Source organism: Thermobia domestica, chromosome 6, assembly GCF_964235325.1.
Source record: "Thermobia domestica chromosome 6, izTheDome1.hap1.1, whole genome shotgun sequence".
Lineage (NCBI taxonomy): Eukaryota > Metazoa > Arthropoda > Insecta > Zygentoma > Lepismatidae > Thermobia > Thermobia domestica.
Window position 1 is genome coordinate 168,107,130 of NC_137459.1, and position 21,383 is coordinate 168,128,512.

Below are 21,383 nucleotides of genomic sequence, written 5' to 3' on the forward strand. Positions count from 1 at the left end.
CGTTAGGGAAAGTAAATGTACTTTTTTTTAGTTTAACATACCACTTTTATACACTTTTTTAGACTAAATGAGACTGATTAATAATAGAAGTAAATGATTACTTTCGAGCAACGAAAGGAAACTATGGTGATCGTGGGGGAAAAAATGATTTCTAAATTTCAAGGGATTTACACATTTCATGGCCCATAGATACCGAAAAAGGGATTTTTCGACATTGTCCATCTGTTCGTCCGTTCTTTCTGACGTACACTCTGATAGATGCCATACCGTTCAACGTATCGAAATCAAATTTTAAACTTAAAGGTATTATAATTCCCCAGAGGGTTTTACGAACTATATTTCTACCCTAAAAATAAGGATAGTTTACTAAAGGATGAAAATAAGAAAATGTAATTTTCTCAACGGCTCTAACGATTTTGTTTCAGAGGTCCTTTTTTTCCGACCCTTACTGTGGTATCTCATTTTTCTGGCAAAAATCGATAATGGGTAGTTTATTCTTGGAGCTGAGTTTCTTCTAACAATTTTCTCAAACTACTTTCGCCATTTTGTTCGTTTTTTATAAATACATTTTGAATTAACACCCTGACAATATGGCATATTGCCCAGAAAGTATATACGAGAAGTATTTTATTCTTTTGTGTGAGTTCTCTTGGCCATTTTTTTTTTAAAAGAACGACTCAGGTGGTTTTATTCATAAATAATTATTTCATTAATTATCTGACAATATGGTATAATTTGCTTGTCTTGAAAAAAATGTACAAGAGATAATTTATTCTTCAGGGACGATCTTTTTTTAGGACGATTTTCTCAAAAACGACTCTTGTCTTAAAAAGACATACCAGGGGTAGTTTATGCTTGCGGGTGAGTATTTACTGATTTTTTTTAGAAAAAAATTGGGTGATTTTCTTCATATATCATGAAATAAATATTGTATTAATATTCGTATAATGTTGCATAAAGCATTTCCAATATTCGTAAGAGTTGGTTTACTTTGGGCTTTTTTAGTTTTGTAAAACATGCTTCTTGCTATTTTACAAACATTTCACTAATAAACTCAACATATCACAGTCACTTCTTGTGAAAAAATCTACAAAGGATAATTTTATTACGGGGGATTATTTTCTGTGAGCAAAATTTTCCAAAAGTGTCTTGTAATTTGGGTCGCATTATACAAGAAAATGTTCTATTAATAACTGCAACATAACATGATTTAGTTTAAATTGTTGTGGGAAAGTTTAGTGCGGTGGCCCGTACTTATTACTTTTTGTGCTCTTCCACTGGGAATCGAACCCGGGACCATGTGCACTAAGGGCATGCGCGGTAGCTACTAGACCAGCGGGGATGGCTAACAGGTAAAGCTTTTTTAAAAAAAAATGAAATCTATAGGTTTTACGTCCCACGCATATTCCGGCTAGGCTAAAGGAGACGATAGTGAGAAATGAATGGTGAAATGAAGAAAGTGGAAGGAAACGGGAGAACCCCGAGAAAACCCATGCACACGTCGTTTGCCTACCACAATGCTCACTTGGTGCGAGCTGGGATCGAGCCAGGAACCCCATGCACCAGAGGTGAACGCTCTACCACTGAGCTATCACGTCCCCTTTATTAATATATGATATAACTTTACTTAATAAACGTAACAGAAATTAGTGAGATTAATTATGCCTTGCTGATCATTTATCAAAATTCGTGATTTACGGTTCGATTTTTTAAATGGTTGTCTTCGCTTGATAATGAAAATCATTACAAACTTTTAGCCACTGCATGTGAATGTAGGTGGGTAAAAGTGAAAGAGGATCGAAGATAGGCACATCTAACATGTAATTTTTGTGTTGATATTTTTCATGAGCTATTCTTACATCGGTAAACCTCACACAAAGAGAATGAAAGCCTTATTGTTGCACAATCTCTCAATTATAGAAGCGCAATGAGGTTTTTGACCTACTAATTGAGCATTGCTTTCTTTCAGGTGGGAGATAAGTCTATTGGCAAAAATCCGAATTCGTTCTTGGCACAATATTCTACTCGTCGGAGTGTAACTAGGGCGGAAATACACTCGAACGAAACAACATGAGGGTGTATGGGCACAGAGTCAAATGTGCTTAAAAAAGGAAAACGTTAGTTTACGCAGCTGTTATACAAAACAAATTTCAATAAATAATAATAATAATAATAATAATAATAATAGGAAAGGCACATTAGAGAGAAAAATGAATTGACAGAAGAACGTGTGATTGAAAAATATTCTGAGGAATACTTTACAAGGAACAGTGAATTGTTTTAAATTCCATATACTAAAAGATATTTTTTTTTGTAAAAGTATAGACCACTAACAAATCTCTGGAAAACGTGTGTTACATTGTTAGTTAATTATATACAAGAAAGGAAAAACATTATATACATGTATTCGAACTGCTTTCGAACGTAGCCTTGGGAAATCCACAAGCGAAGGGTGCAGAAAACTTACAATTCTGAAACCAATAGTAAGACGTGTGCTTAACCCTAGAACTACCAAGCGGGTCAATGGACGTGTGATTGTATTTTTCATTATTTTTAGTATTTTCCTGTGTAAGGACTGTCTCGTTGTGACTTACTTCTTCATCAAACTGAAAAAAAAAAACTTTTCGCATTCATAGGTTGCCAAATTACCTAAGCTGTCCCATTATCTACCATTCAGGTCCAATGGACCAATCGCCAGGTAACATTATGTATGTGTTGTATCTACGAGGAAGGATCAAATGAAAACATGAAAAGTGCAGCACATTTTAGAATGTAACAGTGAGAAGGAAATATTACATTTTCTCAACGTAGTCCCCTTGGCGTCGAATGCAAGTATTTCATTGCTTCGGAAGTGCATGGATACCACGTTGGAAGAATTCTTTTGGTCTAGATTGTAGCTACTCATGCACCGCATTTTTCACCTCTTCACTATTGAAATGTTTGCCGTCATCGCTTCTTTGAGCGGTCCAAACACATGAGTCACCGGGAACAAGGTCTGGTGAATAGGGTAGATGAACGAGACACTGAAATTTCATGTCATCGGCAGTCTCAACAGTCAGACGAGTAGTATGCGATCGGTCGTTGTTATGCAATAGGACACCTGAGTACAGAAGTCCTCGTCGTTTACTCCTGATTGCACGGCTAAGTTGATTTTTCAGCATCTTTGAATACTTCAAAAATTATTTTTCGTTGTTTTCAGGAATTGTATAATGTAGACAGATCCTTAACACACCTTTTGATGCACTGAAACATCAGCAATGTTCGAATTCAGTGTTAATTTATGAAAACTACGATTTCCCTAGTTCCTCCTTAAAGAGCCCTCATCCGATTGGTTATCGGTGAAAATGAATAATTCTTTTTCTTTTTTTCCTGCTCCATAGTTTCCAAGCTACTCCAATAACGAAAATTAACGACAGAACATCCATAGGTATGAGTTACGAGTCAATTTACGTGTTTTGCAAAAAGAAAAAAAAACCTTCGACTACATCTGGCAACACTGTGTTGTTCCTAGTGTACTTCAGTCGTTGCTTCCTAGTTTAAAAATATATGCATGAACAAAGCTTCATTTTGGTAGGCTATAGCCATTATTTGTATATCGCTTCAGATTCAAAGTTCTACTATCCCAAACTCCGGGTTGCATTGTATATTGGACACCCTAAATTCACCAGACGAAGGAAGAGCAGTATATATGTATTATATATATATACCACCAGTGTCCCATTTTGTTACTTACAGTTCAGTGCTATGGATTGACGAGGAAGTCTATCTGCAAACAAAATCACACTATGATCAGGATAAGATATTAAACGCCAAATGATGATGAAAAGATAATCATCGACTTGACACATTTCATGATACAACAAACATGTTCGTAGAATTAAGATTTTTTTGAAACCGTTTGCAAAGAACTAACCACACCAATCAAGTTGTTACGAATTCAGTCACTGGTACATACCATCACGAACAATGGAAATCAACCGTGTAATTTTTACTTTCAGCTTCGATCTTGTCACTTTAAGAAATAATAATCACTCTAATTTTATCTGCAGATAGAATACTGTAATAACACACTTAAATTTTTCAATGTTAACCTTATGAGAGAAAAACTCAAAATTACTTTTGTCTGTATTGTATTATTTGTAGAACAATTCGGGCCATCTTTGCGCAACTGATAAGTCAGGCAAGATTGAGCACTCATGATTAGTTCTCATACAAGAATACCTCTCTAAGTAGTTTGATTGTATTTTGTTGAGTCTTTTACTAATTTTCATTAAAGCTTCGTTTACCTTTTGGTTTTTCAGCTATTGTCCGCTTCATTTCCCTCAGGTTGTCATAAAACTAAATAGCTGCACATTGTACACAATAGTGTATCAGCGTGTTACTGTAAGCTAAGGCACAGTAATCATTAACATGTTTTTTTTTAACTTTTGGGCGGAGCAACAGACATTATTCGTTAATAAAATAAGACAAAAGATGCGTTATATGTGAAAATATAAGGAGTCTCCTTTGTCCCATGCTTGTTAGCCAGAATCTGCCTTAGGTAAATCTTCAAATTTATACCAGATATAAATAGTACATCTTTTTTTTCTTTTTTTCTTTTTTTTACAAATTAAGTTTCACTTAAAGTTGAAAATCTAGAATCTTCGTATTCTGAAGAATAGGGATCATATGCGTATGATTAGTATAAGTATTTAGATAAGGCGTAATTATACTTTCCGGATTCGGAAGAATAATTGTTATACTATCCATGATTTTTATCGGATGATGCAAACCACTATTTTTTCCGCAGGGTTGTTCAAATACTTTGAGAAAAGATGAGTGTTCAATGCTTATCTTTTTCTGCTAATCTGTTTGGACAGCCCTGTGGAAAGGTCGTGGTTTGCCTCTATCGATATGCGCAACAGTCGTGGATAACAATTATTTTTTCCCCAATACAGAAATTACATACGTTAGTTAAATCCTTACTATGGCACTAATCACGCGTAAAATCGTTAGTGAATATGGACTTAGAAGTCAATTGTGTAAATTGACTGTTGTTCGTAGATATTCTGGTACCTAAAATGGACTGTTCAAGTTGTTAAAAGCGTATCAGCAAGTAGCGGAAGAGTTCTTTGAACGCAAGGAAGTGAATGAAGTTTTTTTCTATTTTTTAGAGCTACCATAAGATTACATACTATCGCGATGATGTAGGATTTATAGTTAAAAAAAATACAATAAAAACAAAATACTGAGTTCTGTGCAGCTGCTCTCATACACATGCTGTTGCAGATGGCATGGTGGTTGCTAAAATAATGAAATTTAAGACTGTCAACCACTTCAAGGGGAAAAAATGCTCTTGCAGAAAAGAATCCACTGTGAAGAATGAAAGACTCTTAAAACCATCGAAACATAAGACGAGAACCATATGCCCTTCATTAGAGGATTACATATCTTCGAGTTCAGCCCAAACCCTTCATGCAAATGCAGAATGACCTTCGTGTTTACTTTTTTCTTTTAATTTTATACACATACACACACGCACAACTTGTTGATACAATCTTTCCCAAATGGATGACAGGCACTGTGCTCTCTAGTGGGACATAATTTAATAGATTGTGTTAAAATGAAAATACCTCTCGAGTTTTTAATACTGGTCATAATTGAAACGTTACGGTCTTTCACCCACGTTATGAACTATTATAAATTAAACTTGTATGTAAATTGCAAAATATACATTTCTTCTCATATACAACTTTAGACTAATAAATCATAATGAACAGTTTTATGAAATGAGGTAAAATATTTGTAATATTTGTTTTATGATTAAAAAAAAAACACACACAATAAAGTTCTTGCTTTGTAGGCTATAGTACTCACAAAACTCCACCACAGAACAATCAGTGTTGTGAAATTTACCTAAACACAGGAATGTCAATAATGGATGGCAATCTCGTTACATATCTGGGTGCCAGAGCCTTTATCGAAACCTGTTATTATTATTATTATTATTATTATTATTATTATTATTATTATTATTATTATTATTATTATTTAGCTCAATCAGTTGTGATTTTTCAAGTTAAGTTTGAAATTCCCACATAACTAGCAATAAATTTGTCTGGGAGCTCATAAAATCTGTGGGAACACCTGTCTGGAATTGTGCATTTCCTCGTATGTAGTTGTTGTGAGGAACCTATTTTATTTTAAAAACCACATTGACAATGCCCATTTTAAACAAGGCCTCATGTGATAGTTTTGAATAGACATATTCTTTGAGAGTATTTTACAGTTTTTATTTAAATCAACAATGTGCATGGGAACGTATAAAACTATAGTATATAACACTATATATTTTTATATGAATCTTCAGAGTAATACTTTTCGTATATTTCATATTTCTCATATAATTGAACACTTTTCACAAGCCCAGAAGGTCGCATTTTACGATTCTGAAAGCCGTACCTTTCTTCTAAACTCTCTGGTCCATAGTCCCTATTTTTTCCATTAACATTGAGATCTTACTAAATCTCTCTATCTTACACATAAACTGTAAATTAGCTGAATTTTGTGTAGATAATTGCACAATGAAAAATATATACATGATTTTAAACATTTTGCCCCTTCCCTTTTTTATTGGTCAGTTTCTAGGATCTACACGTGATGATAACTCAAACGAATTTGACTTTCCTGCTAGGACATTAGCGAAAATTTAATAGAAAACCTTCCATAAGTTTCCGTGTTAAATAGCTGCATAGTTAGGTACATACATAACAACATTACCCTTTACAAAATTCCCTACTATGTTCTGCTTAATACCCTCTTTTCTAAACGTTCCCCTTCCTTTGAATAGAGGACTAGGGGCAAGATGGTACCTACCCTTTGAACGCTAAATAGATTAAAACGCTGCTTTTTGCTACCTTTTTATTGTTTTTGTTCTTCGCAGATCAATATTTAAACGGGAAGTTTTAATGGGTTTCTATCACGTCTGATATTAGTAGAGAGTTAAGGATGGAAATGAAATGTATCTTTGGGACGCTTAATTGATTGCAGGGAAAGTTTCTTGCTCTTACTGTTCTCACTATAGTGATCATTGAGCAACGTTTAAACCATAAATAATTGATTTCTATCATTTTCAGTTTGGATTTCACCTTCATCAACGAACTCAATTTGTAACTATTGACACTCTACATCCGAAAAAAAAACAGTTAATTCATGAAATAGTTCTTGATATTTTTGTCTTCAGGGTGGACACACACACACATTTTTGTATTGTAAACAGACGGACGGATAGACAGGGCAAATATATAAAAGAATGTCGGTAAACCAACTTCCTTAATTAAAGAAAATCATTCAATCCTTTGTAAACCCTACAAACTCCATGCTTCTCTTACGGGTCACGCTAGTATACAGTGGTAGATTTCTCTTCTGTAGTACAAAGTTCTTTAGTTTGATTTCGAACCATGAGAGTTTATGGTGAACAACATTGATTTCCTTGAAAGTATCCTATTATCCTTCCACCAATTATTTCTTGAATCATTCGCTTTGCTTTATTTTTTTTATTTTGATTTTCAGTTTAGCGTCCCTTTCAGCAGCGAGGCTGTATGAGACGTGAACTTACACCTTAAGAATCCGAATCACGTGAGTTCCCGCTGGGAATCAAGCGCGGGTCTCCCACTTTGCTTTAATCATTCGTATTCTTCAGCCTACATGATATTTGGGATGCTGGTACGGCCGAGACTACTATACTGCTTAAAATCACTGAGTTTTAAAAAATATTTGATGTTTTGCTTCCATAACATTACATCAATAGTTTTGGTTGTAGCTACAGGAAGTTTTTGCAACCTTGTAGTGTTAAACAGTGTTAAAACTTTACGAATGTTTATCACATCGGAACGTTGTAGATATTAAATGTTTGTAAACATCATTATATTCTCCGCGTTTATTGTAAGCCATCTACGTGATTGCATGCCATATTTATCTAAGCAGCTTCTCGTAATGAAACAACATTTCGAGGAAAAAGGTCAAATTTTAATTCCTTATAAATTTGTTCCTATTTATTCGAAATTAATCACATCAAGTGCATAGTATTTGACATCAAGGTGTTTCAGATGTGCATTGCCCAGTCCTTCTTATTTGCATTATTATTTTGTAGAATCTTCAAAATTTATGTTCGTGATACTGTAGCGTCTTTATTTCGTAGTATTGAATAAGAAGTGTAATATTGATTTTAATTTAACATGTAGATTTGAGATACGTAATAATCTGATGTAGTACCATTTATAAAGTATATGTTGGTTTAGTAAGACTGTTAACCTGAAGATATTACCACATTTGTCAAACAATTTCTCTCTATCTATGTATTAACGAACTTTCAACGATTTTTAAGTATTAATGTAGTAGTTAGAATGGCGTTTCAAGCTAAATGGTTCACCCTGTACAGTATATAAAAGTATTCTAACAGATAACGATTAATCTTATCACACACAAATATATAGAGTGTCTTGTATGCCTACTCTCTTATTGTCTGTTAAAAGTCTGTCTTCAATTTATGAATTGCATATAATGTATGATTATTCTATGATTGCAGACCAGTGGCAGACTTTTTTGGCTGATTTGCGCGGGTTGTCAATAGATGCAAACATTTCAAATTGTCATCGTAAAAATTGCATGTTCATTATGAGTGCGAAGCATTCTTTGTTAGAACTTATTTCCTCAGAATTAAGGAAAATTCCTTGCTAAGCCTTCGCTAACTGCCTCTTCACCGATAGTACACTGAACCCTCCTCGACCAATTCAAACAAAACATACACTGAATGCTTTTTTTCTCGTTCAGTTTAAAGTTAATTATTATTAATCTGTAACTAAAGAATGTCGAAAGTTAAAAATCCGACGGGAGCAGATAGCATTTTAAAATAACTAAGACTTCTATTGAAACGTAAACTGTGAAATTATACACTAACTGAATAGGTTGTGATAAGTTTCTCTCTCTCTCTCTCTCTCCTTTTTTTCCCTAACCTTCCAAAACTTTTCCCGCTCATCAGCTGTGCATTGTTTCCATTTGGAACAAAAGGTTGTGAGTCTGATCCATAATGTCAGATAGTATCTAAACCAACAACAATATGTTTTTTTTTTCTTTTTCTTTCTTTTTCTTTTTTCAGACCTCTAAGGTATGCTAGGCATAGGAGTCGATTCAGCGTCTCAAGAAAAACATGTCATTACCATACACGACTTTTATTAAATCCAGAAATGATTGAAATTTACTACTACTTCCGGTCTCAATACTGATTCCCATAGTGCAAAAACGATCAAATATATTGAGAAAGTTTTACAATCCATTCAGCATCCCAAGTATAATTTAATACTTTACACTAAACCTCTATTCAAACCAGAAGTGGTAGAAATCAATTATTTCCGGCTTGAACGTTTATCATCGTAGAAAAAGAATGGTCTAATAGCGACAAGCTGTTTTTTTGCAATAGGTTCAGGGTCTCAATCGAACATATCACAATCCTCAGCACACTACTAAACCGGGAAGTGGTTTGTGCTAGTACTTCCTGTTCCAATGATGATTTCAGTAGAGCAAAAACGGTAAATGATATCGAGGAGCAGTTTCTTGCAATTAATTCTGCGTCCCGAGAATAATTTCATATCTTAGGCTAACCCTCTATTCAAGCCGGAAGTGGTTGAAATAACCATCCCCGGTTTTAACGTTCATCGCTGTAGAACAGAAATTGTAATAAGTGGTGACAAGCATTTTTTTGTTGTTGTTGTTTATCTTTCTATCAGCTCTGCATCTCAAGGGAACATAACTATCACCATCTGCAACACACTACCGAAACCGGAAGTGGTTGAAATTTACTAGTACTCCTGGTTCCAATATTGATTTCCATAGAATAAGAATAATAAGAGATACGGACATACGGCTCCTTACAATCGATTCAGCATCCTAAGCATAAATCATCTCTATTAGTGTCCCTCTTTTCGCGGCGGAAGTGGTAGAAATCAACTGTTTCCAGTTTAACCTTGATTGTGATGGAACAAGAACGGTAATAGGTAGTAAGAAGCGGATGTCTCAAGAGAACATAACATCACCGTCCGTAACGCTCTACAAAAACCAGAAGTGGCTGTGATGTATTAGTTCTTCCGGTTTCAGTACTAACTTCCATAGAGAAGAAACTGTAAGGAATATTAAAAAAGAAAAAAAAACTTTTTGTTAGATTCAGTTCTCAATTCTCTCTCTACTTTTATCTATCTATTGAGCTCCTTCGTGGCTAAGCGATTAGCGTACGCGCCTTTGGCGTGGGAGACCCGGGTTCGATTCTCGGCGGGAGCTAATGTGGTTCAGGTTCCACGTTAATCAGTAAATCCCGTCTCATATAGCCTTCCTGCTGAAAGGCACGTTAAGCTCAAAATCAACTCAACATTATCTATCCATTGAAACCGGAAATGGTGAAAATCTAAGTTTATTCGATCACAACATTGAATGCACAATAAATAAAACGGAAATAGCAACAAGCAGATTTTTGATACGGATTCAGTACCAAGGATATGTTTCATCTCGGCTTTAATTCTTTTTTTCGTTTTATTGCAGCCGAAGTGATACCAATTAGCATTTCTGGTTTTGATGCCAATCCCCATTGAGTAAAAACAGTAAGAGACAGCAAGCAAGTAATGGCTTTTTGATATGGATTTAGTTTCCGAGTTTCCAAGGAACAGAATCTATCTTTAATATTATTCCTCTATTGCAGCCAGTAATCACACTATTTCAAGTTTGACTGTTGAATTCACGTAGTTTGGAAGTTCACTGTAGTTTCATATTGTCATACTACTGTATTAGTGAACTGATGATGTGATTCATTGACTTTTTTCAGTCTCGCTTAGCCTACATGACAGCTATGAGCTGGACGGAAAACTAAACAAATAAACGTTCATAATAGTATAGTAATATTGTCCTTGGCTGCAATAATAAACGTCTGGTTCATATACTTTTCTCCATGTGACTTTTTTATTTCCTTCACGACTTGAACAATATGTTTTAATGATAAAGGTCAATACAAAGAATTAAACTAGCTCACCGTCTTGTTAACTTCAACGCCTACTCAACCGTCAGGAGAGCCACAAAGACGATTAAGGGCTGATGAGTGTGCATGAATGAATTGTTCACTGCATTGGCTCTATTCCATGGATCTCCTCCATACTGCAAGGAAAATGTGTGTTTGTGTGTGTTACGTCAATGATTGATCTAGTACAGTAGGAGCAGGCCACCAAACTCACACTTCGCAGCTGCATACTTCTTGTTTTTTACTTCACTATACTTGGTTCATCTTGAAATGTTAAGAAAAAAAAATAGAGAACACAAATACTCAGTTCTTGACACATCCAAAGAAATTTTGACTTGCGCATCACAAGTGTTTTAACATTGTTGATTCGTTTTTTTTTTTTTTTTTTTTGTAAGAATCTTAAAGATCTTCAATATGTCTTAAGCGCCTCAAGATGAAACTTTTATATAAGTTTATTTATTTATTTTTAATATTTGTGTACATAACAGTTTGGGGAAATATTGAAACATAATCCAATTCGTTTAGAATCTAAGCCTGCAAATTTCATTGAGATTTTATTTTCTTGCAGGAACATGTTCCCTCCAAACTTAGCTCAGGCCTGTATATATCAGGTAAGTTAATATTGTTACATATTGTTACATACAGGGTTATTACAAATGATTCATCGGATTAAAAAAAAAGTTTTCACTAGGTATTACATATACAATACTGAATAACAATAAGAAATGAATGCTGTCCAAATTTTACTTCCATCATTATGTATTCGATATTTCCCTTTCGTCTGATCACATGTTTAGTTAATAGTCTAGTTCGACGCACGACGTTACAGCGTGTTCTCGTTCATAGTTTATCGTCATCAAATCAATAATAATATGGTCCCTGAATTCATGCAGCGTTGACAGTGAAGGTACGTGAACAATATTTTTTAACATCCTTCCAAAGAAAATAGCACAAACAGTGCCATCGAAATGCGCGTTGCTTTGTTACAACGGATCAACACTTCCCAGGCATCTGTAGTCCATAACAAGTCTGAATGTATCAGTGAAAATCAGAAAAAGTCGTTTTTGTTATCCAATTAACACGAATTGGTGAAGTTCACAGTTTTGGAATTAATAGCATTTTAAAGCTTGTTGAATAATTTGTAATAACCCTTTAGATGGTAATTTGCAATTCATATAATATAGATGTTTGACATTACTGAAACAATTAAAAAGTTGACTCGAGTGTTAATTCACTGAGGTTAAATTTAAATGTCCGGCTGTAAGCACGTGACAGCATATTTAGAAGGCAAAATTCCCGACCCCACCTACCTCTTCTAAAAGAGAAAGTGAAAATAAGAGACATCTCTGTGCAGGAAAAAAGCGTACTTTCATTTCTATTGAACGGCTACACTTCGCTAATTCAAGGTGTGTGATGTTTTAAACATTCAAATACTTCGCGAAATTACAGCTCGACATACGATTCAAATGAGTTAATACAAGAAACATTTCGGGTACAGAATCCCGGTAAAGTCCAGATAGAGTTATGGTAGCGCAAATTGGTGTATTGCTCCCCTGGATTGATAAGATCTCTGGATTATTTAATCATCGATCACAGTGAGTAATCAGGGAATATATTAAATAAGAACTCTCCAGTTTGAAATTTAATGTTCAGCCTACATATAATATATTGTTGTATATTTTGTTTCACCCTCAACCCCTTTTCGACATTGGTGCTTGCTAGATTGTTTTTCTTTCTAACTAGACTTCTTAGGGTACCGTTATGCGGAAGTTTTCCTATTTCATCCTACCTTTCTTATTTTTCAACGAGACGGAAAAAAACAAACAAATACATTGTTTTAAATGGAATCTTGTGATACCACATGCTGAATCAAGCTTTATATATAGTTTCCTTTTTTCCAAAAAAAGAAAAAGAAAGAAAAAGAAAACAAAAAAGTATTTGCTTTTCCAGTGGACGATCAAGTGGTTAGCTTGCTGATTGGCTACACACACACACATACACACACACACACGCGCGCAGGAGTTCTGCTTGCTCAATGATGTTTAAAGTAAGGTTGTAGATGTTCTTTTTACTGCAAATATGCTGTTGCTGTCTGAGGCGTACAGAACCCTTGAATCGTTTCTGCTGCCAAGCCTGATTTGCCTCTAACAAGGAGACTTACGGAAATGTTACTCCCACTTTGAATGAAACTTTGCACATTATAGAAGATCGAAAAATAATCGACACGTATTTTTTTTTATTTCGGCAATTATGCGGATTTAAGGGTAGTAACCACCATTTAAACGTTAGGGGTGGTTTCCAAGTATAGACAAAAAACAGTCATTTAATATACAGTCTTCAAGAAACTATACTGTCAAGGGAGGCTAGGACAGCTGATTCAGATTATGATCTCAAAATTACAAAGTGGCGGATCCAATATGGTGATTACAATTTTAAAAAGTATCTGGTTCGAAATGTTCTGCAGTTAGCCAAGAACAATCATGGTTGTCTGGGGTTATTGCGAGAAGGTTGCAGACCAATTTGGAACCCCTTTTTGTACTTTAACGAGATGCTTACTGAAAATGAGTCCCCTCGTCTCTCACTATTCGAGGCACTTAGCCCAGTGTCTATTGCAGAAGTCTATTTTGTTATTAGGCCCTTGGAGTGCTCACAATTAATCAACTTTTGAACCTATTTTAAGAACAAAAAAGTACTTCAAAATAGAAAACATTCCTACAGTAACAACTAGCAGGATTCAACGTCTTCATGTGCTCTTCTTTAGGCAATGGAAAAACTTCTTGAGACATTTTTTTTTTCTGGCAGTGTTCTTCTCTACAACTATAACATAAACATCTACGTAATAATATAATTAAGATCCAATCACTAATTCATAATCAGTTTTCTTCTCCCAGATTTGCAAATCTTATTAGGTATACGTGGTACAAAAGCGATTATTTGGAGGAAAAACCACCTGCGTTTGAAAATCCTGTAACATTTTGTTTGAAAATTGTACAGATTTTGGTATTTGTGCATAGTTTTGGCCGTAATAAGGTGTGCGTGATGTAAACAATGTTTATGCATCACTCACTTTGTTTTTACGGAATGTCATTACTATAAAATGTCTTCTCAATAAATTCATAATTATAACAATTGAGGATTTATGAAGTTCTGACATAGTAAAAGTTGAAGGGGTTCACTTTAAACAAGCGCCCCGAATAGTGAGAGGCAAGGAGACTTACTTTTAGTAAGCAGCCCGCATAGTGAGGGGTGCAGAGAATCACTTTAAACAAGCATCCCGTCAAAATAAGTACAGAAAGGGGTTCCAAATTAATCTGAAATCTTCTCGCAGTAACCCCTGCCAAACATGATTGTTCTTTGCTAACTGCAGAGCATTTCAAACCAGAAGACTTTCTAAAATTGTAATCACCATATTGGAACCGCCATTTTGAGTTTTGTAATTTTGATGTCAGAAAACTTTTCTATTGTAGAACACAGAACAGTATTATATGAAAAAGGATGTAAATACGCGGGTATCATGCTTTACAATAAACTTCCGAAAGAAATAAAAACTCAGGACTCTGTTGCTAAATTTAAAAAAGAACTCCAGAAATATTTATTACAACATTGCTTTTACTCGGTAGAGGAATACATGAACTGCTAAGTAAATAGAAACGTTACAGGATATACAGTAAATCAATGTCATTACTTGCTTTTAGCATTACATATTTGTTGGAGGGTTTCTAAATACACTGCAAGTAATAATTGCTAAGTTTATTTTTAACAATGATGTCATGTAAAATGTATAGTGTAATAAGATGTAAGAAGTAAGGCTTAATTACTAACCTAGTGTATGTAATTTTCACTATTATTGTTTCTTTTACTTCTGTATTCATATATAAATGACGTGTCCGCTTCATATGCATTGTATTACAGTGCTAAATGTATGAAAAAAGGACGAAATAAATACAATACAATACATATATACGGTAAGTTTGGGTGAATCCGAACAGTTCTGATGTTTCTTTCTTTTACTACTACCCCGCTAAACGAAAAAAAAAATCCAGTGCTTCGTCATATTATTTAATGATATGTTGGTATGTATGTACAACTGAAATAGTTTTCCTGGAAGAGCATGTTAAGAAATTAAAAAAAAAAAATCTGAAAGTTGACAAAATCTTTGATTTGCAAATTTGGAAAGGTGAATCCGGTCAGTAGGTTGGCGATTCCGGACACTGAACTTTGAAGGAAGATATATACATGATAGGTATATTTTAGCTTACTATCTTGCTACACTAACATTCTAACATGATAAATACAGAATATAAATACAAATACATGATAAATATATACAAATTACTAACATAATAATTTCTCTACTAATTATTGTTGAAATTGTAAGCTAAATTCACAGTAGTGTAACTATCGCTATAGCGTTTAATCAAACATACTAATCTTTGTTTCCATTAGAACTACATTGTACTACTATTTTTTGCTAGTAACAACAGACACAATTGTGTGAAACACTGTACCATTATACTTCACTGTTATGTTTAGTGATAATAGTGCATTTTAAATCTGTGCTCACTTGTATATGGTGCTATTTCAAACAAAATATTTTTAGGGTGAGTTGGCAACACTGTTTATAGTTTTCAATAGGGAATTTTGTTCTCTTTATATTGTGCAACTTTTGTTTTGATTGCTTTAACCGTTTTCAAGATATTTACTTTAAACTTACATAATTCTGTTACAATTTTTTAGATATTCAAATTTTGTAGCCCCCTAGCTCCTATCCTTCTGGTCCATAGCACCTTAAATTGGCTCATGTTCATTTCTTATAATCTATCAGATGTGCTATGTAGCAATCAGATTTTAGCGACAACTTGTGGGACCCTCCCGTGTCAGCACTGAACTGTAGGAAGGTACAGTGCCTCAAATAGGCATCACAACAAGTCTCCACATTACACATGCGAAGAACAGTATTATCGTATGCTTAGGATGTTCGGATTCAGCGACTGTCCGAAATCACCCAAACTTATATATATATATATATATATATATATATATATATATATATATATATAATATAGTGAAACCTCTCTAAAGCGGACAGTAGTGGGGAATCAAAAATTGTCCGCTAGAGAGAGGGTTCAATATTTTCTTACGTAAATTATTAAACATGATAATATGCAATTGAAAAAATGCGTGTGTCATGTATTTACGAATATTACAAAAATGTTACTGTAGCTGTATTATCCTCCGCCATCAAATACTCCATTTTCGAGGCAAAACATGGAAATAAGATGTTATAGTTTTCTGTACTTTACACTTATCACTGCTTACACGTTTCAGTATGTCGCTTTAATTTGTGTGTTAATTGCAGTGCAGTAGTGTCTTTTTTGAGACAATATGCGTACCCGCGGGCAAAAAATACCAAACTTGTCTTCTGCTTGGTTAGAGATTCCAGCGGGACAGTAGCATAACGTGTCATACCAAACGGCGGGAAACTGCCAATCACGTTTGTGTCTAAAACAGCTTGGGTGCAAGTGGGATGCAGGCAAAGGACATAAGAGTGTTGTTGAAGAGAGACGCTTCGTATGGGTTGCTGAGCAGACAGTTGAGGAGGCAAACTGTTGTCACAATGTTTCCTTGGTTACTCATTAATTACTTGAAATGCATTTTTGTTATACTTTTCAACTTGTTTCTAGAGAAAGTGTCCGTAATACGGAGGTAAATCATACTTTTAAAAGACAGAAAAGACTGTCCGTGTCCGTACTAGAGTGTCCGCTTTAGAGAGGTTTGCCATTTTTCCTATTACAGTGTTTGAGGATTACAAATTATGTCTGTCACGGGAGGTGTCAGCTTTTATAGAGGTGTCCGCTTTTATATAATATACAGTGAAACAATACTAAAACACACGCATCCCTATTATCGCAGCCACTCTATACTCTTTCCTGGCAACACTTGCTCCCTCGCCCAACACCCATCCGGCAGATTACCGCGTATATGTGAAAAGCTCAATTGCTTGTAATGCCCAGTTTGACTATACACGGCGATCTGCCGCGCCGGATTTTAGCAGGGAGATCCGGCTATTTTTGCTCGCCGGATAAATGGACGGCGACCGCCGTGCTTATGTGAAAAGCTCCGTTGCTTGCAATACGCCGTCGCCGTACACGGCAGTTCGCCGGCTAATGAGAAACGGCTCTGAAGGATCCAACTCATGCTGCACACCTAGTTTATCTTCTATATCGCTTAATTTTGCCTTACATTTCTCTGCGCATTTGGCATGATTCTTGTTTTCCCATTTTTTAAATTATAATTGTTACAGACGAAAGTGTAACTGGTTCAAATCTCAGTTTTCACTTGCCTGTTAGTGAATAAAGCCGAGCATATTGCACACACTGTTCAAGAGTTAGACCAACCAGTCACCATTTATTATACCATTTATTGATATATGTGTGTTGCCAGATACATCCATCCCAAAGTCACTAACACAGAATGGTAAACATTCCTTTTAATCACGATGGGTTTTCTTCACCTTATTTCATCGTCACATTGCCTTAAATATTACTATTTTTACACTACCCTGTATTATCGAATAATTGAAAGACGAACACACAATATTATAAATTAGTGTCATTTGTCTTTTATTATTTCATTAATCAAATTTTTTATGTGTAATTACCCACTTAGAAAGGACAATATTTGATCGGAAACACGATTCACTACCTGTCAAAACTGAAATTACAGTTTACTATCCTAATACTGTTGAGGTATTTATGAAATATATTGAAGTATTTTTAAAAAATGAGATTCTAGTGACACGTCTTTTGTATGTTTGTGTTGCAGACGGAGTTAAGTACTGTCTGGATCTCATTAATGTATGTCAGTGATCTCGCGACTGTCCTCCATCCTGTCTCATGAATCATGTTCTAGCTATTGTGCTTGTCATCCTCTCAACACGGGCTCAATTAATTTTGAATAGAGGAATAACATTTCATTTACGAAAATATCTTATTATGGTTTCTAGTTGTCATTTGTACGAGATGTAGTCTTTGATTTTCATATTGCAGTCTCTTATAATTTCTACACTATTTCTAAAATAAGGAATGTATAGTATTAGTGTAACTTCATTTCATTGATTATTTTGAGAAGTTTTGCTTTCGTAAATTTGTTGAAGTATTTACAAGATTTAATAGATAGTTTAGCTAATTCCTATGCAAAATTGCATGGTATGTTTCTCTTTGAACACAACAATATTATGTCTTTTAATGTATAACACTAGGTAGGTTTTCTCCAGCATTTTGAATCTGGAAAGATTCAGAAAGATTTTATTTTATTTATTTAGCACTTCAAAAAACAATGGAACAATTACTTTCTGTTTAATTACTCTAGCTGTGATGTTAATTAAGTTTTAAGTACAAACATTGTGGGCCATTTTACAGTTTCTGCAGTAAATACATAACCAGTGGAAGTTCAGGGAAAAATTTGAGAGGAAAAACTTTCGAGGCTTATAAAATACCGCCCCAACATTTGTCTGATGGGGCTCAAACTAAAATTCTTGTAGAACTAAATATGTATTCCAATTGCACATAAAAACTGCATGCTAGCTCAGTAACTTTGTTGAAAATTGTTAAATAGCAAACATTGTAGCCAAATCTATTATATAATAATGAAATGGATCTTGTTTGTGATCGCACCACGGAAAAGCGGCTGAACCGTTTGAAGTAAATTTTTGGATACAGTCATTACGTTCTCGAACTGTTTTTTTCTTTATCGTGTTACTTTGAGTAAAGGGCGGATCCTAATGGAGTAGATGGTATTTTGAAACATGAAATATGAAAAAAAAAAACAGTATGTCACGAATCCTTCAACTTAGGATGAAGAAACTCTGTATATAAACTCTCTAATAAAGATAAGTAGGCACGTGTCTCAGCATTTTTGAAAATTTCCATTTTAAGGGCGAAAGGGTAATTTTCTGTAATCCATTATTCGCATTGATAGTAATATTGCTTGTTTGTGATCGCCACGGTTCAACAGTTTTAAATGGTTAAGTTTGGCTACCCTGGGCTAAGTTCTTATTGTACTACTTATTTGATTAACAACATATCCTTAATTGTAGAGTGTAGAGAAGCTTCAAATTTCAGCCAAAAGTACAATTATCATGAGCCTGTTAAATTAGGAAGATGAGACTGTGTATATATAATCCTCATTAGCAGTAAAGGGGTGTGAACTGTCGCGAGCTTGATTCCTGGCGGGAACACTCGGTCAAAAAACTGTATAAGCTTTTCCAAGCCAGCCATCCTGAGGAAGGTTTTCCTGGAATTTCCTCACACTCGCCATATAAATTCCTGGATAGTATCTAACATAACGGTCTCAGGCCGTTCCTCCTCATTCCTTTCTTCCTCTAATTCTCGGGGTGATGTGTGGGGCCGCGGTGGCTCAGTGGTAGAGCGTTCACCTCTGGTGTTTGGGGTCCCGGGTTCGATCCCAGCCCCCGCCAAGTGAACTTTGTGGTGGACAAACACCGTGTGCGTGGGTTTTCTCGGGGTTCTCCCGTTTCCTCCCACTTTATTCATTCCACCATTTCATTCATTTCTCATAATCACCGTCTCCTTTAGCCTAACCGGCATAACCGTGGGACGTAAAACTCAAAGATTTCATTTCATTTCATTTCGGGGTGATGTGATGGCCTAGGGACGTTATCCCTCATATGTGACAGGCTAATCTTATTCTTAATCCTTAAAAAAATCTCTCCTAATTTTTATTTCCGTTCTAAGGAAGAAACAGGATACTTTCTATAATTTCTTTCTTAACATTGAAATTGCTGTTACCTGAAATTTATAATCGGGTCATGGGGGAAAACGGTTCAACAAACTGGAATGAATTTTTGATCATAGCTAAAGCTAAGACTTTATCATATAATTTTAGTTAAATGGCTTATTTTAAAGGGGTAGAGGCTTCAACATTTATTCCGAAAATAGAATAACTTTTGTTTCTTTTATTGTTACACATTCAGTGATATGCATATCCTAGAGGGGAGACAAGAAACAAATATTTACCATAAACTCATTCTCCTCATGTGAAGAACTGGCATTTCAACTAGTAAATCATAAACATATGTTGCTGTGGCTGCTTTGATCCATCAAAAGTCCATGACAGTCACTTATTCCATAATTAAATTTCTTTATATAATAATTTGAATATTTAGAACTTTGGGGGTAGAGAATACTGCTCATATTTTTTGAATGACTAATCAGTTTCACATAATAAATCTACTCGCTTGAAAAACTAGAATAAAGTGAAAACTGAAAATAGTAAACCATCGTAAGATTTAAACAAGAACCTATCAATTACAATGTGATAACAGTATCAATTTCTCGACGGTCATAACTGATTTTTAGAATAAGCCTATTCCAGGAGCAAACTGTAGAGCAAGCCTATTTTAGTTCAGAATTTCATACATCACCAATATTTTGGATGATCAGTATTCGGCAAGAACGGAGCATAAAGTATATTGTGGGGTGACGAATACTTAGTTCCTTTACGCCTAACTACACACATCTCTTAAAATCCCAAATTATTATTATTATTATTATTATTATTATTATAAAATATTCAAAACACCAGAATGTATGGATAGCAGCCTAAGTTAAGAAAAAAAACTAGGTAACTAACATCGGAAACAAATTGAACAATATCAAGAATAAATTGGTTTACCAACATTCAATTGTATTAAATGTTTGTGATATCTAAGCCTCTGTTCACTTTTTAATTTTTTCAGCAGTCTCGTTTTATAGAAAGCGAGGCAATACGCAATATATATTTTAGAAATTAATTTCGTTAAATGAAGAAATATATCCGTGGGCACTCAAAATAGTATAAACTCATGATTTTAGAAGAGCAAAAATGTGTATGCGCAAAGTCACACCCCGCTATACTTCGAAGTCTACTCTTTGCTTCTTACGAATTTCTCTAGTTGATTTTATGTTCAAATGAAGAAAGGTTTGTTTTGCATAAACAATGTGTTTGTGAAGTCGGCTCTCTTAGTGTTTAGCATTCCTCTACTACCCACTGTTGGACAATTACTAGAGCTTATCTTAGAATATGGGAATCTTTATATACAGGGTGGGCTATTTATCGCGTGACGCCTTTGTAAATTCTAAACTAACAGGTAACACTCTGAAATTTTGTAGGATGCAAATGTGGCCAGATAAATTGATTTACATACTGTACAATACCACTAGATTAACATTGATGCCGACCGAGCTTTTTTTTTAATGGTCAGATTATTAAAAATTTCAAATCTACATGTAAAATAAAAACTTAAAATATCTCTTTAATTATTACGTGTTACAAACTAACGACG

General features: G+C 34.6%; 1 protein-coding gene across 7 annotated transcripts in view; it reads left to right on the forward strand.

Annotated features, from left to right (window-relative positions):
* The window catches only part of LOC145688308 (excitatory amino acid transporter 3-like), an 885,785-nt gene that overhangs the window by 800,827 nt on the left and 63,575 nt on the right, over positions 1 to 21,383 (forward strand). For all 7 annotated transcript variants that reach the window (XM_081762339.1, XM_081762343.1, XM_081762345.1 and 4 more), the window contains one exon: positions 11,607 to 11,649. In XM_081762339.1, the coding sequence (XP_081618465.1) occupies positions 11,607 to 11,649 (43 nt within the window). The remainder of the gene's footprint in view (positions 1 to 11,606; positions 11,650 to 21,383) is intronic.